Genomic DNA, 26,012 nt, shown 5'->3' on the forward strand with positions numbered 1-26,012 from the left:
ATTCGGTTACCGGTAACTAAACAGTTGAACCGGTTCTTTTTTCTCTCTCTCTCGAGGATGGATCTGCATGCAGCATGGATGTCGCAAAATGAGCAACAAAGTGCAAACAGGTAAGAATAAACACGAGACAATTGATGTTCTGAGGCTGGAACACATAGAAAGGTAATCCAGAAGATGTGGGTTCGAGTCCTACAGCTGATTAACCTTTTCAGTGACTTCCACCTTTCATCAAAAATGAACACATTTATCTGTTGCGCTCCGAAAGTGCGTTGCGGTATACCATCGGCCAGGTCGAAGAAAGAACTCTTTACTTGACGCACTGTTTGCCACATTCCCCGTAATATAATTTATTGCAGTCTCTGTTATCTCGTGCACATTCATGTACCTTACCTGGTACTTACCTTACCTTACCTTATACCGTACGGTACGGTACGTGGTAACCTTACGAGTAACATCACGGCACCATTATTATTATTTTTTGTTTCGCTCGTGTTGTAACAAGCTACCAAGGCAAGAAAAAAGAAACAACGTGCAACGCTTCGTATGTTAAATGATCACGATAACACAGCCCATAACTCATAAGGGACGTACGCAATACATGTCCTACCATGCATATATCATCCCATTATGATTTCAGGAAAAAAGATCCAACGTGAAAAAAGATCTCTTTGATGAAGAGAGATGGATCTCTGCCGCATGGATCTTCTTTCTCGCTTGGATCTTCTTTCTCGTTTGGATCTTTTTTTCCCTTTGGGTCTTCTTTCCATCTGTCACGTGACCCCGTTGGATGTTCTTTCCCGATGGATCTTTTTTCCCGTTGGATCTTTCTTCCACAAGCGTCCCAGATTATGGGTTCAAGCGCATAAGATCGCATGTTGCGTTCCAAGTGGTTTTCGGTTTCGTTCCGGTTCCAGTCCCTGCTTCTACCGTAATACTCGTTTTTTTAATTACTGTCCTTTAGTGCCTTTTAAATGCGGTTCGCGACTGTTATTTCGCCGCTGACTGGTAGCGCATTTCGAGGGCCTTCTAAAGGTATCATTGAAAGTGTCGTTGAAACACATCTCAAAAATAGTGAAGCGAGTCGTTAAAAAAGGCCCAAAAAAGGCTAAGAAAAGGCTTCAGAGTTCTTTCCAATCTCACTCGTTCTTTCTTTCTTCTCATGCCCTCATTTTTTCATGAAGGTCAAAACCAACATACTGTTCAGAAAGGGACAACATCTGAACCCGAGGAATACACAAGCTCAAGAAAGAAAGTGGAAGACACAATACTAAAATTTGTTCTTGAACGTATTCATTCTGTCAGACCTCAAAGTATTTAGGTGTCGAAAACGTTGATCTCACTTCTGACAAGTAAGAGACTCAGCGCCATCTTTGTCTGGAGATTTCCCCTTTCACTGCCGCCAGTGCAGTTTGTTCTCTACTTCGAACGTCAAGTGACAACAACAAGTGAGTCAAGTCTATCCTCATATGTGTCCTCCCTCAACCACTGACGACGATGATAAATCACCCTCGCGAGATTTCGCCTCCGGTTTGCCCCCTCTTCTGTTTCCGCTGCAGTTTCAAGCGCCGGAGATGACCAACATCATACCAACCCAGATATTCTCTGGCACATAAATAGTAACGCGCATGCGCTGTAAGCAACGCAGTGAGCAATGCCTCCTTGGAAACACGATACGATGGATGGAATTTGAGAGGCGTTTTGTTGTCAACAGTCTGCATCACTCGATGAGCTGCTCTTGAGTGCGCAAGATTATGATACCTTCACCAACGACGGGCGTCCTAGCGATAATACTCTTATTCGTGAGGTACGTATGTGTTTCGTGATTGCTCTTTAGTCATTTTCTTTCACGTGAACGCTCTCCTACTAATGGGACCTTGAAAATTCACCCCACCCCACCCGAACTCTCTCATGAGATCGAGCGCATCTGCAACAAGGGCGTCTGCATATAGAAATGGCAATTATATATATCTGAAACTCTCGTCATCTCTACTGTCAGAGTCTACTATAGCTTATTCCGAGGCGCTGTCAAAGCGGCTGGTTTCAAACAAGAAAAGCTCCGGATTAACTGACAATGCAGATTCGAAGGATGCGAAGTGTGCAGGATTTCTCACAAAGACAGACATAACACGCATTTTGCGCAGCTTGCGCTGCTATGCAGAGGACCATGGAATGAGTTTCGCGAATTCCGAGTACTCTGCCGGAAACGGCGCTCATAGACACTGACTACCGTACACACATCGGGGCGTGAACGCTGGATACATCTCTTCGAAGCGGGCTTACGTCATCAACGTCCAGTCCTCTCAGCCAATTGTAGACGACCGGGAGCGCACACCCCGCGGGACCACGGGGGAGCATGGCTTCGGTTTGGACAACAACGGCGTCGTAAATCTGCCGTCGAAATCCGTAGAAATATGGCGAAAATACGATGGACACAGCGTCTAGGAATGGAGCGTGACCCCTGTAGCGTCAGCGCGAGGTCCCAGGCAGATCACAGGCTGGTGCTGCTCTCCACCGCCGTTGCGCACGGTCGCTTTTTGCGGCGTACTTTAAATTCAATTTCTGCGATAATTATGACTCTGTCGTGTGAATTACTTCGCATGGTGCATCACTTGCCTACTTAACAGTTTTATAGGAAGAAAACAGGGTTCTAAAAATGACTTCTGTGAAGGGTCGAGAGATGTAAGCACGGCCCATGTGTCACACATGCACGATGGGAGTTGTTGATCGTAGCTGAATGGGAATGAGCTATCCAGCGGCTCACCGACTACCCGAATAGTACAGAACTCTAATATAGGTGTTACTTCCTCGCTGGCAGCAGGCTCCTGTTTGTACGTATGGATCTCTCCACATTTTCTCAAACATTCATTCGTTGACTCTGTCGCGACAAAGTTAGTTCCAGCGTGCGCCGTTTAAAAAAAAAAATCGCTGTTCCGAATCCGAAAACCGCACAGTGAGCTGGAAGATCCCATCAGGCCTTGTAAGAAAATGACATGCCGCTAAATTATCAAGCCCGATATTACACTGACGCCTGTCATTCTCAGCGATTTCGCAGCGTCTAGCCACTCCCATGGTCAGCAGGGACGGACAATCGACGTCTGGCCGCCCTCCACCAATGAATGGCAGCTGCAATGCGATATCGGGAGCGACAGCCAAAGGTTCGACTGCCATCCTGAACAGAATGCATCTCCGGAGACCTGCTCCAGGAGAGGATGCTGCTGGAAGCCAGCGTCTCATCCCGGTCCTCACGTTCCCTGGTGCTTCTATCCCTCATCATACACGGGATATAAAGTGACGGGGATACACAGGACGCCCGAGAGGATCAACATTGAGCTTCTACGACAGACGCCATCCGACATTGACGTTGACGTCCAGTCCGTGTCCGTCAGCGTCGTTTTCTACGGGCCGGACGTTGCCAGAGTTATGGTAAGAAAAGAAATGAATAATTTCATTTTCCTCGACTCGACCTAAGAGGCTGCATGCTGTTCTGAAGGCTTTGAGACATTTATCTTACTTGAGAAGGAAGAGCACCATTTGGCAACTCGTACGTACACAAACATATTCATGAGCTCAATGAGAACCTTGGAAGATCGCGGGTTCAATCCCGGCCGATGACGGTAACAGTGTGGGAGTGGTAAACATTGCTTCCAGCACCGTCAAAAGAACCCCAGGAGATCGAAATTATCCGCAGACCCACCCTGCGGCACGAGCCGTGTACGTCCCATAGGCTGACACACCTTATGTGTAAATCTACTCATATTACCATATTATTACCTCAATGAGAACCCAACAAGAAATTGTATGGAGCCGCCATTCATATCGCATGTCCCCCTTCCCATCCGATTGCGCTGATGACGATGAACAGCAACCGGAAAGACTGCTCGGGTGACGTAACTTTGGCAGCTTGCATATACAGCCGGCAATTTGTAACACGGTACACTATGTTACAAATTGCCGGCGGACACGTATGCGACCGCAAAAAGTAACACAGCTGGACATCTATTTTGATGCTACTCCGTTTTTAAAACACGTGGCTCAGAGACGTTAATTGCAGCAAGATCACTTGCCCAGAGTTGCCGTCCTGTGAGCGTTTTCCTGCTCACGCATGCGCTACTTAATTGCAGTGATCATGCTGCGAGTAACATGTCGAGTGCCGAGTGTCGTCACATGGCTAACGACGCGTCCGTATTTTTCTACAGCTTCGTAAATTGTTCAATAAAGGTAGGCACGGATGTCAGGAACATTCGGATTGTCGTGCTCGTCAAAGTGACAGCAATGTTGAGGAGCATCTGCGTACTTACAGATTTTGGACCCTTCCCACGAACGTTACACTCCCCCAGTGCCCTTCATACCGGCTAAGACTTATAATGGGACTACCAAGTACCGCGTGGACGTCAACACTTATGGTGCCCTCAGCGTTCACAGACTCGGCGGAGAAGAGACGCCCGTGTAAGTCCTCCATAACACTTTCCAGCCAACTATTTCCTTCAAACGCACCGCTGCAAGGTATAGGTCCCACAACACTTCGAAACTATATGGCATGCGAAATTAGGACAGGAATGCCAGGTGTTGTTGCTATTTTACCGGTAGCTGCTAGGACCTGCCAAAATGCTTTTAATTCCGTTTACATGATGATGATTTCTGGTGCAAGGGGTTCCCGTGAACAGCAATATAGCGGTGGCGGTGTTATATATACAGGGTGTATTTTTTAGCCTTCACGGAATTTTTATAAAAAAAGCTACGAGAGCAGCATATATGTTGTTGTTTTTACAGTTTATTTCTACGGCCAGGCGGACATCCGGACGTTGAAAGCCATTCCACGTTTCAAAAATCCTGAAACACGCACGTGCGTTAAATATCCATCCGCGAATTTTGATGTACGAATGAGCCGAAACCGATACAGGAGAAAACCTAAGGAGCGCGTCACCCTCGCCGACGGAGGCTTCTGGGCCAGAAAGGGGTTTCTCTGGCCTGCGAGCGGCACCTACTCCAATCATCTCCATCGCTCCAAATCACGTAGTTCTCTGACGTGAAATGAGTGCTGTACTCCCCGCGTTCCCAGTTTCGCCTCATTTGCATATCAAAATTCGGGGATTGATATTTTAACGCATGTGCGTGTGTGCGTGTTTCAGGATTTGTTAAACGTGAAATGGCTTGCAACTAGGTAATCTCCCAATGTGCTATCTCGCTTTTACCTGAAGTCCCCTAATTGAAGAGTTCGTTAATGAATTTTATATGTAATTAGTCATATTGTAGTTGCATGCTTTCTTCGAGAGGATGTCTGCCTGGACGTATAAGTCAACTGCAAAAGCGACATCTGTCCTGCTCTCATAGAGTTTTAATAAAAGAATCTGTAGTGCCTAAAAAAATATACTCCCTGTATATCATGGCGGCATCCGAACTCGGAGGCCGGGAGAGGGTCACCAGCTCTTTACAAATCCTTTGCTCTCCCCATTTCTCTCTTCCCAGCTTTCTTTGACACACTGATGCTTTGATATTTGACAGGTTCCAGACGAACCTGTCTCGGCTGGTGTTCACCGATCAATTTCTACAGGTTCCTCTGCTTCTTCCCTCCAACCGCATCTACGGTCTGGGCGAACACTACGCTTCCCTCATGAGACCCATCAACTGGACGAGCTACTACTTCTTCAATCGTGATCGCGAACCTATTGTTAGTATGCCATTGGTCTGTTGCTACCTGGCGTCATTTTTGATTACCTCTGTCTCACTCTGTAGACGTGCCGCTTGTGTCCTCAGCAGCTCAGTGCGACGTACCATAAAAAATAAAAACAACTATGTGAGGCTAATTGATGCCGGGCTTCCATATACAATAGTACTCAGTATTACACTGCACTTTTTTCATGCAATGGATGATTATGACGACTTATTTGTAGCCAAACGCGAACCTGTACGGTAGCCACCCCTTGTACATCTGCCTTGAGGACGGAGGAACAGCTCATGGCGTCTTCTTGCACAACAGTAATGCTATGGGTAAGACTTCGTTCCTGACATTCACACCAAGAGCTATTTCCATCATCCGATAAATTCGACATCCTTAGAAGGACATCAAGCCATATACGAATGCTCAAACACACTTGGTTCGTGCAGAGGTGCTGCTGCAGCCAACACCAGCGGCAACCTTCCGGGTACTGGGCGGAATCCTGGACTTCTTCATTTTCCTGGGCCCTTCACCTGCAGCTGTTGTGCGGCAATACCAGAACATCGTTGGCCGACCGGCCATGCCTCCTTACTGGGGCCTCGGTTTCCATTTGTGTCGATTTGGATATGGATCCTTGAATCGCACGAAGGAAGTTCTTCGTAACAACGTAAATGCGGGCGTACCGGTGGTGAGTGACACAAAAGCGCAAAAGTGGAAAGAAAGCTACAACAATGTACAGCCACCGTCAGACTTAACCGTAACTCGCAATCCTGCGCGGACGCGGACCGATGGAACTAAGTCGCAACACGAGGACGAGACACGAAACTAGTCTGACAGCGACTGTACATGACGAGGCGTCTTGATGTATTTATTACATATGTCATTTCATACTGATTGTGTGATACTACCCCTGGATACTACACTTCTGTTTCTTCTTGCAGGACGTGCAGTGGAATGATATAGATTATATGGACCACAGGAATGATTTCACCTACGACCCGGACAGGTTCGCTGGCCTTCCTCAGTTTGTGAACGAGCTACATTCGGAAGGACGACATTACGTCGTGATAACCGTAAGGCCATCGAGCACCTCACATTCCCGTACTCTGCATGACCTCAAAGATGAATACGCGGAATTTATAAATCAACGTGTAAGTTCTCGTGGTGGTCCACCAGGACCCCGCTGTGAGCGGATCGGAGCCGCCAGGCAGCTATCCGCCATTCGATGAAGGAGTAGCTATGGACATTTTCGTCAAGAATACAACAGGAGGAATCGTCTACGCTAAGGTACTCATAAAAGATGTAGCCCGAAAGCTATAGGTTCTCAGTGATGATGTCTTTTGTTGGAACGGGCACGTGTAGGTGTGGAATGCAGTGAGCAGCGTGTTCCCGGACTTTTCGCATCCCAAAGCAGGGGCCTATTGGATGAAACAGTTGAGAAGGTTCAGCTCCCAAGTAGACGTCGATGGTATATGGTTGGTAAGTATATATAGGGATTCCCGTTTTCAAGCACGTCCGAAGAACACTCGCCGATAAACATCTGTGAGCTTATACATATTACATAATTACTACAACAAATATTCACAAACAAATCTGACAGATCCAGGTAAATTTCACCGACGTGGTGTACTTTCTCGCAGCTGTATACACTCGCGCTTCGTAAAGCCTGATCCGCGCTATTGCGTTTCAATACGTCCGTCCGTCAACGTCTCTGCGTGACGAATGCACGGGTTTCCAATTCACGTCCGCCGCTTTGCGACGATACTTTACGAGAAACGGCTGACAGCCGACTACGTGAAGCGAAGTAAAAGAAAATAAGAGCGCGCGGCGGCACGGTTACCGGGGCAACGACCGGACTCTGCGAACCTATGCGTCCGTCGCTTTCGTAGGAGCTTGCGTCGACTCACAGACGGGCGCAACACTGACGGACGCATTGGAACACAAAAGTACGGACCAGCCGTTAACTGTCCCAGTTCTCATTTACCACGTGTTCCTTATCGAATCGAACCATCTGTTGCGGTTCTAACGTTTCCTGTCACCGGTTCGCTGGCTTTTCGACCTTTCTACATCTGAGATCGTGTTTCTAATACCACCACAGGATTTCTTGGTGACATGCAGAGATAGAAAATATCCCTGTGCAGGACATGAATGAACCCTCCAATTTCTACAATGGTCATAAGGACGGTTGCCCTCCTGACTCGAAGCTCGAGAGACCACCCTATGTCCCCAGTAACGAACCATTGTGCTCCAAGACTCTATGCATGTCGGACAGGCACTACGTCTCAGAGCATTACAACGTTCACAATATCTACGGGTTTCTGGAGGTGTTGGCCACGTACAAGTAAGACTTATGTGTGGCCTAGTACAAGCACCTTATTTGTCGTAAACGCTAAATGAATGCCTACCAGCGGTTTCTTTTGTTTTTCATAGGGCTCTGAAGAAAATTCGGCAGAAGCGACCTTTCATCATATCGAGGGCAACATCTCCAGGTCAGGGTTCCTGGTCGGGTCACTGGACAGGGGACGTCGCTTCCACGTGGGAAGATATGCGGGCTTCCATCCCAGGTATGAAGGCAACCTTCAAATACAGCTGGTGTCAACAAGCAGCTAGCTCTGTGAAAGGGCAGAACATAACAACGATGCTCAGCAGGTTGCACTGACGAACCTGTTCTAATCGTTCACTGCGCCAGAGGAGTTCTCATGTATCTCGCTATTACTTGTCATAAACCTAAAGCCACCTTTTGTACCATGCCCCAGCCATTCTGAGTTTCGGCATGTACGGAATTCCACTGGTGGGTGCTGACATCTGCGGGTTCAACGGCAACACTACCGTTGAACTGTGTGCCCGGTGGCAGGCACTAGGCGCCTACTATCCTTTCTCGAGAAACCACAACACGGACGACGCCATAGTAAGACACCTTCACACGCCTTCATGGATCATTCCAGGAACCAGGCGCGGATCTAAGGGGGGTGAGGTCCTCATGCCATGCTTCCTCTCTTCAATTTCGGTCGTCGCATATATAGTTTATCCTATATAGACAGTTTATGTAGCATGCTGTCCGAGAACGTACCCCCTCAGAAAATTTTCTCGGTAGGCCCCTTCTGGTCCCCGAAGTAGCGCTCTGGCATGGTGTTGTACTGTAATGCATTCTTTTGTCACCGTCTCTCTCTCGCAAGGATCAAGACCCATACAGCTTGGGACCCATAGTGCTGACAGCGGCGATAGCAAATCTCAAGCTACGATACGTGGCGCTGCCCTATCTGTACACCCTGTTTTACCGCAGCCATGTCTTCGGAGACACCGTTGCAAGGGCTATGTTCATGGAGTACGTATATTGCGCTTTGAGTGGTCTCTAAGAGCTACCTAATTTCCTGTTCCGGTACGGAGCTTTGGAGCTAGTTAAATTCGTTCTCTTCTATTTTGAGGAATAGGAGCCGTTGCATACAGAGGAATCTCGTCGTCGAACCATTTGTCTCATGAGTAAAAAAAGCTTTCGATAGCTACCGTAAGACGGCAAAGGACGATAAGTTACCTTCAACAACAGAACGCAGTTCCTTTTAAGCTCTAAAGTCCCAGTATGCGGGGTCACAACCTGCAGCTTGCTGATAATCCGTAACACGCGATAAACGCATTATCTGAGGTCGGCACTTGTTGCGACTCCTACTCACTCACTCCCAGCTCAGCTCTCCGTGTGATCAGCTCACTCGCCACATTGAGCATGAGTGAGTACGAAAAATACTTATGAGTGAGTTTTGCCGAAGTATGCGCACCACTTCTCCTATTTGAAGTCTCGCCTAGCCAAAACGGTTTTTATGTGCCGTCGTCTGATTTTCGGAGCGCGATAATATATATATACAGTGAACCCTCGTTAATATGACCCCCGATAATCTGACATACGCGCTTTACGACCATATACTCCTGGAAACAATGCAGTGAAACCTCTGCAAATCCCCCCCCCCCGTTAATATGACAATTCCGCATTATGACCAAAATTTTCGGGAACGACCATGGTCATAATAACGAGGGTTCACTGTATATATATATATACGGTAACGCTCTTTATGTGCCATACAAATCATAAGGAGTTCATAATCATCAGAGTTCTAGGTTATGAGAATTGTGAGCCCCTTCGGCCGCGCTTTACGTCGACGCAACAACAATGCGAAGCCTCGGCCCCCACTGTGTTTTTATGTGCTTCTATCCCTATATATATATAAGCACGGGGCTTGTTTTCTGGTAGGTTCCCCGAGGACAGCACCACATACGCGATGGACACACAATTCATGTGGGGTTCTGGGCTCCTGATTGCCCCTGCACTTTACCCGGTACGTGGTACGGCTTGCGTTGAATGTTACTTTCAGTACGCATTACTTTATGTTGGCAGAACCAAACAACAGTCCGCGCCTATTTACCTGCCGGTGTGTGGTACCAACTAGGGGCAGGCCAGATAGTTTGCCCAACGGGACAGTACGTGGACTTCCCCGCCACTCTAAACAGCCCGCCAGTGTGGATCCCGCGTGGCGGCGTCATCGTGCCTATGCAGCAGGCCCTCCCAACGACGACGCAAAGGTTGTACACCTCGGCCTTCATTCTGTGGACTTTTGTCTCAGTATCGCGGTAGAGACTCCGGGACAACACACATACGTGCCTGGAAACGCAAAGGGTTCCCCTGACATGTTTCCAGATGAGCGGATATGAATGTAACGTTGTATTGTGGATGGAGCATTGGAACATAGAAGGACAAACACAACACAAGTCTCAAAGCGGCCAGTTGCATACTTCAATTGAACGACATTGGTTCGGGGAAATTTTTTGCTAGTACTGCACGTCAGGATACGGATGGCAAATTCCGGATAACCGAGTAAAACCAAATGGTACCATATCAGTGCTGGATGACGCAGAGTGGATAGGCTGATTCGCATTACTGCGTTTACTTCTGCCCCCCCCCCCCCCCCCCCCCCGGTACAGCGTCTTAGGTGTACCCTCGTTCCATCTTCAGACCTTCAGCTCATCGCACCGGAAGGATGTTCCGTTGCAATGATTCGCTGTCAGCATACGTAACAGGGAAGCGCAACCGTAACCTCAGCAATGTGAGTCAGCCTTAACGATGACGATGATGATTATGGTAAGAGAAAAAAATTGAGATGTGAGCCCTATCATCGCAGGACAAGCTACTCCAGATATAGTAGAGAAAAAGAAAAAAAGAACGTCTAAATAGACGAGAGCTGTTATGCTCTCTATGCTGTGCTATATGCTATGCTCTATGCTCTCATTGTTGAAAAAGCGCTGTGTGCCCTGACGATGAATCGCAGGCCATTCGCCCAGCAATTTCGCGACGTCAAAGACTGCAGATAAGCGTTACATGAGCGTGTAAATGCGTAAAATATCTTATCATATTATATCGAGACATCATGGGGGTTGTCTTCAACTCGCCGTCCTTCCGTGCTGCAGTCCACTCGCTCGAGCGTTCCTAGGGCCGCGACGGGATGTGAAGATAATAGTGAGTTTTAGTACATCGTACTCTGTCCCCTATGGCGTACGTAAGGGATAGCGTTGGTGGTTCCCTGCGCACGTGCAATACATAAACAGAGCTTTACGCATTGCTCAGAACCACCAACGCTTAAGTACGCAAAAGCGACAGCGTACGATATACTAAAACTCACTAATAGGCAGTTTTAGCACACCGTTGGTAAGGGTATCGCGCCTATCGCAGCCAATCGCAGTAGCGTGTGACTCAGAATCTTCTCCACTGACTGGTATGGTTGATACTGTTCGACGCAAGCCACGTTCTATCAACGGTTTCCCCAAAACCCTCTAATCGTAGAACATAAGCCTTAGGAGTCGTAGCACCCACGACCAATGATCATGATTGGGTCAAAGTACAATCCCACTATGACGTCATCCGGCGCAACGCGTGAGATGTTGGCGCTGGCGTACGACGTAACGCCTCAGCTGCGCCTTGGAATGCCACTGTATTCAGTCGATGAATTTGCTGATTTTCATCTTAGCTGGTGTTAGAGTTCTGCATGAGGTTGACAGACGCCCTAAAAGATCGCAGTCTGACGAAAAGTCAGCTGTAGCGGGATTCGAACCCGCACATCTGTGACAATTTCTTGGGCGTCGGTGAGGCTTAGCTGTGTTCATCTCAACTGTGCGTTAGCTCATGCAACTCACTTTCACACAAGCGTGAGCGCGCTGTATGCCATGTATTGCGATGATGGCTACAACAATGCCCATATGTGATAACCGCGTAATAGAGTACACTTACGATGTTCCCGCTTTCTATTTCGATTGCTTTTTAATATGGGGCTCTCCATCATCACATAGATTTTACTTATTTATCCACAGTCGACTTACTCCTCTCTCTCTTATGGTCCCCATTGACGAGAGAGGCAACGCTAAGGGAGAGCTCTTCATCGACGACGGCGACTCACTAAGTTAGTGTACTTGACCCTTCCTTCTAAAGCTTTGCTTTCTGCTGTACTTATCAATGGCGTTTCTTTTTTTTTTTTTAAGATACTATTGAAGATGGACGGTATCTACTCTACGAGTTCAACCTGGTGAAGGTATATGGCCCAAGTGACTATAGTAGTAAAAACATAAAATCAATGGAGTCTCCACTACAGGATGTTATAACAGTGACCTGCACACACCGAGGTTACCCCAGCTACCCCTCCTTGTTCCAGCTGCTTGTACTTGGCGTTCCGAATGAACCTCACAACGTTACTGTTGCGGGCAAGAGTCGGAAATTCAAGTACAATACCAACGGCGTAAGTACTTGTTTGTATATATAAACGACTTTCGTAGTTACGGTCGCTGGAGAATTTAGCGCGAAAAGGCGAGACGATAGAAGGAGACACAGACACAACGAGTGCTATCCCCCGGCGGCTCAACCTCGGCTCATACCTTCTGCCATTAAAGTTCAGTTGAGAGTAGCGCTCGATGTGTCTGTGTCTCCTTTTATGGTCTCGTGTTCTCGCGCTAAATTCTTCAGTAGTCATGTACTAGCCCAGCGGTCCACCTTCGTAGTTACATGGCGCATGTAATCCTGTTTGGAATCCTCGATACTTTCAGTTCCTGAGCATAACAGTAGAGCCTCCCCAAGAAATGAATGAAGACTTCACAATCACCTGGTCATGAAACCTCGTTGGGTTACTTGGTTCCGCTTGCAAGCGCACAGAAGACGTTCTTGTTCACTGAATAAACTGTAGATTAGCAGTACACGCGCAATTATCGTGAATAATACGCTGAATGTATCCCGCCTGTAACCTGACCTATAACACGGGCCAATGGATGCCCAACGGAGTAGAATAGACGATTTCAGAAAATCCCAGGGTTCCTTGCGTACGCGTTGCATCCTGGGAGATTACTGAAATGAACCGTCCTTTCCGTTTCGTTTTCGCTGACCTCGACTCCTCATGGACAACCGGCTTAGAAAGAACGACTGAAACAGCTTGGAGACCTTCTCCTTCTTTATTTCCAGCAAGTTCAAAGCGGCGCTAAGCTCTCTGAGCTTTTTTAAAGTCGTCTACTCGCGCTTCCAGCGAAGCCGTAGCCACCTGACGGCTATTTCGAAAAGCTGCGAGTGGAGGTCTCAGCGCACGTCTGGACTGGGAAGCGGTACGGCGGTACACGTTTCTCTCGCTTATGGACAGAAAGCAGGAAAGAAAGAACGTACCGAAATCGAAAAGATGAACGTTGCATTACTAGTCTGTGAACGCTGAGAGCACCATAAGTGTTGACGTCAACGCGGCACTTGGTAGTCCCATTATAAGTCTCAGCCGGTACGGGCACTGAGGGAGTGTAACGTTCGTGGGAAGGGTCCAAGACCTGTAAGTACGCAGATGCTGCTCAGCATAGCTGTCACTATGACGAGCACGGCAATTCGAATGTTCCTGACATTCGTGCCTACCTTTATTGAACAATTTACGAAGCTGTAGAAAAATACGCACGTCGTTAGCCATATGACGACACTCGGCACTCGACATGTTACTAGCAGCATGATCACTGCAAATTAAGTAGCGCATGCGCCAGCAGAAAAACGCTCACGGAACGAAACGACGACGTCAACAGACGAAACGACAGTCAGCAAATATCTGTACGCACGTCTAGGCTGCGGTCCTCTGCCACCTCCAGTCATAAAAAGTGCCATTTCCTTACGAAAGAGTGAGCGTGGACCTGTGAAAACACCTGTGCCTGGTAGCCTACAGGTGTTTGATTTTCCTGTCATATTTGCTTTCACGACATCCCAGGATTTTCCGGAAGAAATCCCGGGGCTTCAGGACGTCAAAAAAATGGCCGGGATCCCGGGGTTTCGGGATATCCCGATTGACAACCCTAGTAGAGGTCTATTGAGTACCGTCTCACCAGAACATTGCATGGTCTAAAAAGGGAGACTATAACCGTACAACTTTTATTGCTTAGAATCCGTGTAGCAGCTTTCAGAACACTGCGCCCTAAAGACCATAAAGACAATGCACAAAGGATCGACGTGCCGGCCCTGATTGTCCATTACTGGCAGTTCGTCAGTCATCTGGCATGTAAAGCGTGATGATGATTTTCTTGCCTTTCCTTTTGGCTGAGACATCTACGTCTTCCGGTTCTGCAGGGGTAAAGGAATTGCAATCGAAAACAACAAAAACGTCTCAAACGTCAGTTCACATGCTTCACAAAAGTTATGTTCTGCCATGCTAGCCTTGGCATGGAAACGACGCCTTGGCGTCAGAAAAAGGCATATACACGTCATAAACAAACGCCTACATGCTACCGGGTGCTCGTGAGCCTATAGACAATGTCCGTGATAGACGAATAAACGCTGCAGCGGCACACCAGCGGTCTGGCGACGGATTTTTGGGATCAAGTCAATTACTCCTGATGGGAAGTATCGGCCCTTATATATTTGTCTTATCGCTTTAGAGACAGTTGGTATGTTATTTGCCCGCTGAAGAGACGTTTACCAGAGGCATGGCCCGCTCGGCATCCCGCTCAGGACTGGGTGGTGGTGAACTCGAATCCTCCCACCGGCAGTGCTGCCTGAGGTTTTCCCTGGGTTTTCCGAAGACTTTCCAGACGAAAGTCGGCAAAGTTCCCCCATGAAGTCGGCCCAGGACGCATACTAACCCCCTGTCCCCCACTCCTTCCGGCTGTCCTCTCTCCATCTGTCCACATCTGTACGCCGCTCATAGTCACAGTTGCTTCGCGGCGGTCACACGAAAAAAAAAAAGAGACGTTTGCACCGAGTAAAGGAGGTAAGCGAGCTGTTTGTGTTAGGATAGTGTAGTGTAGAAAAATATTTCGACTTAAAGGGTTTCCCACCTTGTTTCTCTCTCCAAAATGCTCTACTATAGGTACGATTTCGGTGGGCTTCACCCTCCTAATCCCCCCCCCCCCCCCTCCCGGCTGAGCCCCTGGTTTGAGCCATTCAAAGATGCGTAAATATGGAAGCAACTGCGCCTCTTGGATGGTGTTGAAGAAGCTGTGCGAGCTCATTTTCTTGTTACTTTGTTGTCGTCACGGGTTATCATCTCTCGTTGTGCAGTCACTGCCATCCTGTTGTTTTCTCGCTGCCATTTTGTTATTGTTGCTTTCTCTTGTTGTTTTCTCCTGTTGTTGTTTTTTCTCTGTCACCAGGTGTTGCTATTGTGTTTATTCAGTACCTGCCCCATTAGATGTCGCCACTGCGTTTTCTCACTGCCTGAAGACTAATTAATGAGGCTGCCGCACATTCGTGGCCGTCGCATGAGCCATGCGGCGATTAACTATCGTGATTTCTATGAATGACACTAAAGCCCTCCCGTTTAACCAAGATATATCGGGTGGTCGTGGCCTACCTGGACAGGAGTTAATCTCTTGCTTGTCACTTGGCAATGGTGGCACGTCATCTGTAAAAGTTGTCAAATTATTTCCGTAAAACGATGACTTTGTAGCACAGAGAACGGCATAAACGCTCAGGCTCATCATCGTGCAGACGATTTTGTTGCCTATTTCCGTGTGCGTTCCCAAGTTCACTTGCCCGCATACGATGTCAAAAAACGCTCACACATGGTTAATAAGTAACTAGATTTGTAAACTATAAGCGTGCTTTTTCCCACCTGCTATTGGGAAGTAAACTGCGACGTAAGGCACCGTTATAGCGAGGTCAACGATACCGGGAAAATATTCGATATAAGAAGCAATTCGTTAAAAGCGGAAGTGCCACAATAGCTGTGACAGTGCCTCGGAAACATCATGCCAACAGGTCAATGCTTCTATAACCTACCGTGCGGATGCCCACGCAAAATGGTCATGCACAATATCGTGTGCATGCAAGCTAGCAAACACACCTTGGTGGTTTCAAGTGTCTAAGAAAAGTGCCGCAATACCTGCTGTACGGGCTTTCGCAGGCTCGCAGTTCGCATTAAACGAATTCGGCTGGTATAGTATACTTCGAATTATCGTGTTCGAAATGCATTTTTCGGGAACAGCGGGAAACATGGGATAAAGCGACAATTCCGAAACAGCGATTTCGGGGTTGTTCTATACAGGGTGTCTCAGTTAAATCCCCGAGCTAAATAATTCGCGAACGGGTGCGCCAACCCAAGAAATTTCTTTTTACAAGCATCTATACGATACCACCTATAAGCTCCGTACCGTGTGAATGAGTGCGAGGCGCTCACTATAAAAATTCAAATGATTTTCGTGAAAAAATAATTTCTAAAGCAGGGCGCCGTCGGCATTCAAAAGGGTACTACCCGTTTTGGGAACTTCAGTGGGCATCTTTTAGTGAATAATCTGCCACTGAAGCGGGCCATTTGTTGCAGTACTTAATTGGTTTCGGTTTACATACTTTTGCCAGTGCTGGTCGCGGTGGGGCGCAAAACGACGCTCTTTCATTCTCTTATCCACCAATCAATTGTGTTTTGCACCAATGAATTACACCAATTAATTACGTCCTCTTGCGCTTAGCTGCGACAAAAGTATGTAAACCGAAACCAATTAGTTACTGCAACAAATGGCCCCCTTCGATGGCAATTATTTTTTTTCTGAAAGGTGTCCACAGAAGGCCCAAAAAGGTGCAGTACCCTTTTTGGTGCCGACGGAGTCCTGGTTCAGGAGTTATGTTCTTTCACGAAACTCATTTGCATTTTTATTTAAATAATGAGCACCTCCCACTCATTCACACGGTGCGCTGCTTGGAGGTGGTATCGGACAGCTACTTGTAAACACAGAAAGTTCTTCGACTGATGCGCCCGATCGCGAATTATTTCGCCCGGGGATTCAACCGAGACACCCTGTATATATTTCCTTTCTCGGTTAAAACCCACTGTGTGCGAAAACTTGCAACACATACCGTTGATAGTGACAAGCATCTCTTTGGCGTCGCTCAAATCACCTGGCCGACTATTGACTAAGCAACGGTAAGTTCCACTGGCATTCTTGCTCACGTCTTGGAGAAGCACGTTCCCGCCTGAAGATCTCTGGTCCTGCGTGACGTACACATTTGATGTTCAACAACGCCCAGTAGGTACGGCCACATACATCGATGTGTATGCCTGGGTACGGGCGGACGGGGACTCGCTGAATCCCACCCATTGTGCGACCAGTCGCCGTGACCCCGTAGATCAATACTCCGTCTTTGTACCAGGATAGGGTAAAACTGTCCTCCTTCTCAGGAGCCAACTCGTAGCTACAATTGAGCCACATTGTTTGGAGCGTTGATCGCGAGATCGTCAAACCTGTCACTGTAGGACGTGCTGGAACGTAAAACCATCAAGCAACCATGAACATGAGCTTACTGATTACCTTGGAGGAAGGGATGAGAGAGGTCGCCATAATCCAACGAAAGCTAAGGCTGAAATTGAAGCAAGCCACGTGACGTCACCGCTATTTCTGTATTAATTAACAGTTGTCTGCATAGTCGTCTCGAAAGTAGTTGCAGAATGCCTGGTTTGATAGTGCCAGCATAGCATGTCAAAATAGCTTCCAAAGTGGAGTGTGCCTTCGCAGGTAACGCGACACCTACAAGGGCTCAGAGACGCTAAACCAAACGTCTTACCCTCACATTCTTTCCTCGAGTGCTCCTAGTGCGACTCCTCCTCATTTCTTCATCCATGCTCGGCACACGAGGAAAGTAACATGACTAGTGAGGAACAGTGACGTAGGCAGAAACATTCCAGAATGGGAAATTTTATTTGCACGCGAGAGGAGGATGTGCACTCTTTTCCCCTTTCCCGGATCCACCAGCAAGGCCACGAGCTTGGAACTTCGTATTGGGGGGGGGGGGGACTTTTGGCTACGCCACTGGTGAGGTACATCGATCGGCGTCAACACATGTCTAAGGACGCGTAAAAGTGGGAGAAGTATGTAGTTTAATCTAATGGGCATTACCGTCTATTGTTAGTTCAGTCTCTGCTTGAGCTGTACTGAAAGTTGGCGCGTCCGCTGACACCTCGCATCGGTACAGGCCTTGAGTTGCTTTGCGCGCAGATGCGATGAACACGTCACCTCTCGTGGTCTTTTGCCGCTGTAACGTAAAAATGCAACCTGAGTTGTGTAAGCGGTGTGTAGTATCCATGCTTAAAACTTCTCTTATAATAGCCCTATACATAGATCCTTGCTAAGCCGTGCTACTTATCTTCAGAATATGTCCCGAGTGAGACGGGACTACGAGTGTTTTTTGCGAAGGTTACCGTACACCGCCACATGACGTCAGCAAAATAGCAACATGAAGTGGAGCACGTGCATTTTAGTGAGCGCACATGAAAGCACGGCACGCGCAGTTAGGAGGATAATGTAACTCCTTCCAGGCTTTTCAGGTACAATAAATGAAATGGAATTATGGGAAATATATTTTAAAAGCACATTTTTCAGATTTTTCAATCAAATGTGGGACTGATGGGAACTGAAAGAACAAAAACATGACGTAGCCTCCATTAACGTCGTTTGACTTTCGAACTACTCTGTGAACGCTTATCTGTACCACACGCTTTCAGAACAATTGCCTCTTCTTTTGTGCATGATAAACTCACATCAACAGATTCGAGACCACGCAGTGGAAAGAACTTTTGCTGTGGATCGCTCTGTGGCATGAATCGATAGAATTCGATGCCATCCTTGAACCATTTCACGGCGTACAACGTGTCACCTTCGAGGTCGTATGAGCAATTCATCCACAAACTGCTTCCAAGCTTCACCATGGATGAGTTCAGTCCAATGGCTGCTTGCAGAGCCCTGGCATCTGCAGTGAACAGAGCGACACTTATATATGATTCTGGCCGAATTCACGCGCGCTATGACCAGGGGCGGATTTAAGGGTCTGTCATGGAGGGGGCGGTCTTAAGGAAGTTTCGTGCTTTGCGGCAGAGCATCATCCAGGAGATAGGGTTTTTACATAGGGAACACAACCGTATGGGGGGCGGTCGCCCCCCCCCCTTAAATCCGCCCCTGGCTATGACTCATACGCGTCATGAAGCTACTCTAATTAGCAGTCTTGGGAAAGGTTACCTGAAAAAGTAACTGAGTTGGAGTTACTATACGAATAAAGTAACTAAGTTTCAGGTACAGTTACTCTGCACAAACAATGGCTGACAATGACAAACGAGACAGTTGACAAACGAGACAATGACAAACAAACAATGAGAAACGAGACAGTTGAAAAACCAGTGTTCTAAATTATTCGCTAATCCAATGTGAACTACACTTGTGCAGCGGTTGCACTTGAGCAACAGCTGTTCTGTCTCTGTAAGGCCCACGGTTTCCCAAAACGCCGATTAACATTTGATCCGAGACCAACGGTCCCTTAACTTATTGTCACTTATTGTCAGTGAAACATACATCACTTCGCAACCAACGTTTGTAAAAAAATAATTCAGTGTCAACTTGAAGTTTTATCAAACCTTGATCCCAGTTCAAAGTTAACCAACGTTGGTGAAACAGGGCCTAAGCCTGCCCCACTTTATTCCAAAGCATCTCTACTAATCCATATTGCACTTATGAGCGCTGACCACAGAACTGTTTCCTTGTCATTATAGAGTAATGGTAACGTTTTGGATTGTAGTAACACCAACATTTACTTTAATTTGAATCTTCTACTTTTCCGCAAACAGTGGAGCTTAGCGAAAGGCGTAACACATTTAGCGGACTCTATCGGAACCGCTGAGCCGCTCTTTTGGATTGCACGCCCTATATGGACACACCTCACCAGGGTTGCGGAGTTGCTACTCCGCAGTTGGAATGATTCCGGAATCATTCCAGATTTAGCACAGCCCGGAATGGAATTGGAATGGAATGGCGGAAACTGTCCTAGGAATGGGAATGGAATGGTCTGGGTGCCCCGGTGGCAGTTTTGGTTTCAACGTGCTGGTTTCTGCCCTCGCACCCTTTGCATCACACCTGCACAAGGTCAAGAGTGAAATAACCTTGAAAGATGAAAGTCACTGAAAAGGTTAGCCAGCTGTAGGACTCGAACCCACATCTTCTGGATTACCAATTGAGCTAAGCTAACACGCCTTCTCAGCGACTTCCACTAGGGTGCGTCATCTGAAGGGACAAACTAGTCACTCTCTCTAACTCATCCTCCTTTCACTCTTACATTTTTGCTCACTCATACACACATTCATACGACAGGAAGCGACGCAAGCGGCAAATATTGAACATGAGAGAACTGGTGTTCTGAGGCTGGAACAACATCGAACGGACAAACACATACAAGGCCCCTTCTATGTTGTTCCAGCCTCAGAACATCAGTTCTCCATGAAATAACCCGTCTTTGTGCTTTTTCCGTGCTTGGTAATGTCAAGCTCCTCTGGCACTGCTGGACTTGCCAGTATGGTTACAGGTCATTTTCTTTTATTGAGGAAATTAACGGAATTGAATTGAGTTGCAAAGCCATTCCAAGGAGTGGGGACTGACCATACCTTTTCATTCCGAGGAATTGAAAGGAATGGAATTATCGCGAATCTCCATTCCTCGGAATGGAGATTCCGCAACCCTGCACCTCACTATCCTAGGACCACTATGCTATTCTAGCACAGTGCCGTGTCACCACCACGGGGAGCCTTGAGTCGAGGGCGGCCTCCGAATGCAGTGAACACGCCACGCTCTTGTCTCGGAGTATGGTCATAGCCACTTGTGTGAGCCGCATAGCATGCGACAACGTGGAGAAAGAAAATGCGAACGCTTTCCACAATTATTCAGAAAAACTTACGATTCTGAAAGTAGCTAATATTATAAAGTTACTTCATTTGGAAGAGTAATTAGTTGCTTTTTGAGTAATGGTCACTTCCCAAGACTGCTAACGAAGCATCGTGAAGTTTGAGATACGTTCAAGAAATGACATAACTAAGAATCATCATAAGAACATAACTTTGAGATGAACATTTTCTATCGAAACAGGTCCTCAGAATACCACCTAACTGGCAGGAAAGCCAGGGCTGCTGGATGTTCATGTTCTGCAACGGGTACCGAAGACACGAGCACCAGTGTGATGACGTCACCTACGAGGTGTGTTCAAGTCAAACCGGGACTTTTGAGAAATTAGTTTTATTTTTCAACGTAATCTCCAGCTGGACTAATGCACTTGTCCCAGCGTTTCACGAGGGCTTGGATGCCAGCAGCGTAGGAATCCTTACCGGCGCGTAGCAGCCATGATCGGACCGTATTCTTGTCGTCGCAGCTGAAGTGGCGGCCCCCAAGGAACGCCTTCAGTGTCCCGAAGAGATGGAAATCGCTGGGGGCGAGGTCCGGACTGTAAGGGGGCGGGATGTGGCAGCAACTCCCAGCCAAGTTCCTGTAAGGTGCGTGCCGTAAGATGCGCGGTATGCGGGCGTGCATTGTCCTGTAGGAGGAGGACTGCTTTGGTGGATGAGGCCCGGCCACTTTTGCTTCAGCTCCTTATGCACATCCCTGAGAACCTGGCAGTAATATGCACTATTGCTGGTGGTAACACTGGTCAGAAAATCAACATGAACAACGCCAGCGTCCCAGAAAACCGTGGCCATTACCTTACCCGCAGACGGGGTGCTTCGAAACTTCTTGGGAGCTGGCGAGCCCGGATGCTTCGACTGTTTTGATGCGCGTTTAGACTCAGGAGTGAAATGGTGCACCCACGTTTCATCGCACGTGATGATCTGATCTGCCGGTGAAACACGGAGAGCTGCCTCGGGACCCATGCAATGCGCACGAATTTTCCGAAAGTGGAGGTGCTCATGAATGATAGTGTTCATCGTCCCCACAGAAAGGCCCGTCTTTCGAGTCAGTTCGTGACATGTTATCCGTCGGTCCTTGAGGATCAGGCGCTCCACAAGTTGGATGTTCTCAGGAACTCTGACACTGGGCTCTGAGCCGCCCCGGAAGGGATCGTGGTGGTGGATAGTGATGGTGAAAAGGCTTGCCGTTGTCGGCCTCACGTATGTGGGCAACATCACGACTGACGCCCTGGGAGAATGTGCGTCCTGCATCGGCAGGGATCGTCGTGCATTGATGTGCGGCCGTCTCGGAACCGTTTGCACCACTCAAATGCTTTGCTGCGGCTAAGTGTATCGTGGCCATACTGAGCCTGAAGTCTTCCGTGAATTTCAGATGACTTTACGCCTTCATTCACGAAAAACTTCATGACAATTCGCTGTTCGATGTGCGCGCTCACCTCGTTGTCGGCCATATTGCCCAGCACGTGTCCTCTGTTTTGCACAAACTTTGGACTACACGGGGTGAACGCGGAGGCCTGTCGCGTGTGAAAATGACGAAGAAGTAGCGCGAGACATTTGTACACTCAGGAGGCAAAAAGTCCCAGTTTGACTTGAACACTCCTCGTACATAATAACAGGCAGGAACGCGCGGGGCTTTACGGGGTTCCGGAAAAGGATGCAGAGTGAGCAATATTGCAATATTATACAATGAACAAAGCTTTATGGAGAAAGAAAGCATTTCACCATTTGCGGTACGTCTTAAAGCGTCCGAAAACGAAGACAACCGAAAGTGACGTAGCAGAAAGGAAACAGCTTGGCTTACGCATCATTAGTATGCAGGTTAAGAAACAAAATGAGTAAATTGGAGAGTAAAGACAGCTTCCGTTCTCCAAGACAGTTGGTCCCCACTCTAGACCCACGGCGGTATCCCGATATCCCACAGTGAAGAATACACATGTTCAAAATCGCAGTGTGTTAGAACACGCGCGGGGATCTGTAGTGAACAAGCCTAACCTTGACCGGCGCTAAAATGTGCATATCATTCCCTAAAACGATTTTCGATAAACATCGTAAACACGCGAAACTTACACGTTGCTCCGTGATATCCCAGTTTGAAACACGGTCATTCTCAGACCTCGCAGATATATAAGCTTTGATTTTGCAACGTGTGATTCAGGAATTGTACATTTTCAGATCTTGGACTTTGAACGCTGGGATATCGCGGCATATCCCAAAATTTTACTCTCCAGTACTGCAAATACAGTCGGACCTCGTTATATGAACCCTCGATATACGAATTCCCTCAACTTACGAACGGCTCCACAGGGAACCAAACTTTTTCCGTGTATTTTGACCTCGTTTTACGAACCCTCGATATCCGAACTATGAACGAATTATTAGGGAACGGACCCAAAGTAGCCAAGCCATTCTGACCTCGATATACGAACGGGCGTTATGAACGTACAGAGGACAGGCCAATGGACCGAAGGATAATGAAAGTTCCTCAGTACATGCTGCCAAGGTCAAATATACAATGCCCCAACGCCACTACGTTCCACAAACATGATTCACCATTTCCTGAAAAATAATTCAGGTGTTTACAGCCGAACGGTTGTGAGTTTGGACAAGGTCTCCGAGATGGAAACATCTTGCTATTCCAAGAGAAGGCGTTCAGTCCTGACAGCCGGTGACAACCGTTTTATTTGCCGTTGGGAACAGTCTCATCCGCGCGCGATACGGTACTTTGAGGACCGGGTGGATGAGTCAAGTGTCAGACTTCTGTCATCTCTTCTAAACAGGATAGACCCTACAAAAAGTATGGTGCAAAGCACAATTACACAGTATTTTCAAAAATAAAACTTATTCAAATCAATGTCCCGTGGTTTTGTGAGGTATTTGTGCACTGCACACCTCGGACCTCGATTTACGAATACCTCGATTTACGAACGATTTTCTGAGAAACGAAGGGTGTTCGTAAAGCGAGGTTTGACTGTAGTCCCTAAATTTCGCATAAACTTGCCCGAATTTAGTCCCGGAAGTGGTCTAATGGTTATGTCAACTCACCTACCCTCCAAAAGGGGAATCCCGCCTTTTTTTCTCCCCTCTCCTAGAGTGTACATATACTGTGCATTCACGTGAACTCCCGTGCCATTTACGATTCCTAATAACGTGGGTTAATGCGATATTATAGTTTTCTTACCTGTCGCCAGGAGGAGTAGAGACCATCCTAACAGGAGAAAAGCCATGTTGCAAATCATGCTGATATCCGCGCAGAGTCTGCTTTTAAAGTGCCCGGAAAATATGACAGCAACAAGTTCATGGTCGTGCCCTGCTTGGCATATCGCCCGGTCGCGCTCGAAAGGACGTAAAAAAGTCCCATATAGACGCCAGTGACTCAACAACACGTTCGTCTGCCAAAAGCAGGGCCACCATAAGGTCATCTATTGGGTGTCCGCCCATTTGGTCGAACGCCGTTTGATCGAAGGCGTTTGATCAACGCAGTTTGTTCGAAGGGAGTTCAAAGCTGCATGCACTGTTCCGTCCGCACCACTTTTTCTGTAACTTTTGACTCGAGCATACGGAGCAGAGAATGTCCTCTGCTTTCTTTTTCGTCTGTTTGTGTTTCTCTTTTTTACTTTTTGCAGCCGAAGAGGGGAGACCACTGGTTAGTTGCAGACGTTTGTCATTTACGAATCAGAAGGACACATATTGAAGAAGGCTGCTCCAGGTTGGGAGCAGCCGATAGTCTATGCTTCTTCTGGGCACCCTTCTTATTGCTGGTGACATATTTAAAGGGAACGGTCTGAAACGGGATAGCCATATGTGCAGAGCCATTCGAAGTCTGTGGGTGCTAAGAAGGAAATTTCTCCATGGTACAACGAGAGATATTAAATTTACAGCATGTAAAACCTTAATTCGACTTCGTTTAGAGTATGCATCTGCAGCCTGGAATCACTACACATGCACACTATCCGAAGAAATAGGGAAAGTACAAAGATCTGTGGCCTGCTTATCTTGTCTAGGTTTCGAAGGACTTCTTCGGTTACATGTCTGTTGCAAGAACTAAACTTAGGTTCGCTTGCACATAGGCGAAAAGTAAATAAACTAAAACTGCTTTCTGCTATACAATGCCACAATACTAAAACGCTACAATACTGCTGTCTTTCTCCTATAAAATGGTCAGTTTACTACAAACAATAATACACGGTTAAAATTTGTCCACATTCGACGGAAATAAATCATCAAAAAATGGCATTTATTTATTTTTTAATACATTTGCCAAAATGTTTAATACTTGACATCAATTATTATTTGACAAAGGGTTGGGGGATTAACAAGTACAGCATGTTTAGTCACTATGTGTCAGACCGGAAAAACCTGTCCGGTTGTCGAACGGGTTAAGGGTGAACAACCCTGGCCCTTGCACTGCTTTTTGGACACGAAAAAGTGGGTTAGCATGAGGAATGTGTTTACGGGGAAGCGGAGTACACAAAGTTAAATGTTCCTTAGGATAACTGCATTTAGAACTGCAGCTTTGTGTTTTTGTTGGTTTTTTTTTTGTCCTTTTTTTTTTTTTCATTTTCGACACCCCAAGCGAACCAATTAAAAAAATCGATCAAACGACCGCTGCCATTTCGATTAAATGGCTTTCGACCACATGTCCCGCGTTCAATCAAACGGCTTTCGACCAAACGGCGTTCGATCAAATGTCTCGGAACCGCCGCGTGGTCGTGTTTGGGACTCGAATGCTCAGATGTAAAGACTTTTTTGGTGCAGACAATGTGACCAACAGTTCTCTGGCACGTCCTCACCGACGGGGTGAGCTTTCTTTTCTTTGTGCACGCCAAGTGACCTCTCACTGTTTGTAAACAAATGACGTCATAGTGTTCGACAGCGCCACCAGTAGGCCTATCCCTGTTTACAAACAAATGGCGTCAGATGGTACAACAGCGCCGCCAACTTGGTAGACTGGAACTACTATAGCAAAAAATCAATGTCACAAGAAAGCCACGTTTAAATGTGGCTTCTCATACTGTAATATTTTTTTGCAATACTTCACATATTATTAGTGGTATGGCCTTGTTCTGCTCCATTCTACCAGTAGCCCTTTCTAAAGATGGCTACCGGGTTCTTAGATCTTCTGGAGCCTGAAGGGCACGAGTTTCTCTCGGAGTGCTCGTGGTGTCTCCATA

The 26,012-nt window shown here is 47.2% G+C and overlaps 2 protein-coding genes across 2 annotated transcripts; one reads left to right on the forward strand and one right to left on the reverse strand.

Moving 5' to 3' along the window:
• The first annotated feature begins 1,668 nt into the window (after nucleotides 1–1,668).
• Nucleotides 1,669–12,877, forward strand: LOC135394059 (lysosomal alpha-glucosidase-like). Its single transcript, XM_064624518.1, has 19 exons — nucleotides 1,669–1,804; nucleotides 3,042–3,423; nucleotides 4,301–4,446; nucleotides 5,503–5,668; nucleotides 5,892–5,988; nucleotides 6,106–6,344; nucleotides 6,598–6,729; nucleotides 6,833–6,943; nucleotides 7,019–7,135; nucleotides 7,798–7,997; nucleotides 8,087–8,220; nucleotides 8,413–8,564; nucleotides 8,833–8,981; nucleotides 9,897–9,981; nucleotides 10,041–10,225; nucleotides 12,005–12,093; nucleotides 12,173–12,222; nucleotides 12,283–12,426; nucleotides 12,731–12,877. Exons 1-19 carry the CDS (start codon nucleotides 1,752–1,754, stop codon nucleotides 12,794–12,796), a joined length of 2,697 nt encoding a protein of 898 aa, XP_064480588.1. The 5' UTR covers nucleotides 1,669–1,751; the 3' UTR covers nucleotides 12,797–12,877.
• Nucleotides 12,878–14,048: 1,171 nt separating this feature from the next.
• On the reverse strand, nucleotides 14,049–24,125 carry LOC135394061 (uncharacterized). The gene is made up of 7 exons (XM_064624521.1): nucleotides 24,020–24,125; nucleotides 18,664–18,872; nucleotides 18,023–18,158; nucleotides 17,174–17,388; nucleotides 16,986–17,118; nucleotides 15,487–15,537; nucleotides 14,049–14,258 (listed from the first exon to the last, which is right to left on the reverse strand). The coding sequence occupies exons 1-7, from the start codon at nucleotides 24,075–24,077 to the stop codon at nucleotides 14,182–14,184; spliced, it is 879 nt and encodes a 292-aa protein (XP_064480591.1). The 5' UTR covers nucleotides 24,078–24,125; the 3' UTR covers nucleotides 14,049–14,181.
• Between the last annotated feature and the right edge of the window lie 1,887 nt (nucleotides 24,126–26,012).

This window comes from Ornithodoros turicata, chromosome 5 (assembly GCF_037126465.1).
Source record: "Ornithodoros turicata isolate Travis chromosome 5, ASM3712646v1, whole genome shotgun sequence".
In the NCBI taxonomy this organism is placed as follows: Eukaryota; Metazoa; Arthropoda; class Arachnida; order Ixodida; family Argasidae; genus Ornithodoros; species Ornithodoros turicata.

Excerpts from the sequence above, each read along its gene's own strand:
- LOC135394061 (XM_064624521.1), bottom strand. The coding sequence starts at position 24,077 with ATGATTTGCAACATGGCTTTTCTCCTGTTAGGATGGTCTCTACTCCTC. Across the intron at positions 17,389-18,022 it reads GACTGAACTAACAATAGACG|CACGTCCTACAGTGACAGGT; the intron begins GTAATGCCCATT and ends TTTACGTTCCAG. Across the intron at positions 14,259-15,486 it reads AGAGATTAACTCCTGTCCAG|AACCGGAAGACGTAGATGTC; the intron begins GTAGGCCACGAC and ends TTACCCCTGCAG.
- LOC135394059 (XM_064624518.1), top strand. The coding sequence starts at position 1,752 with ATGATACCTTCACCAACGACGGGCGTCCTAGCGATAATACTCTTATTC. Across the intron at positions 4,447-5,502 it reads GGCGGAGAAGAGACGCCCGT|GTTCCAGACGAACCTGTCTC; the intron begins GTAAGTCCTCCA and ends GATATTTGACAG. Across the intron at positions 5,669-5,891 it reads ATCGTGATCGCGAACCTATT|CCAAACGCGAACCTGTACGG; the intron begins GTTAGTATGCCA and ends ACTTATTTGTAG.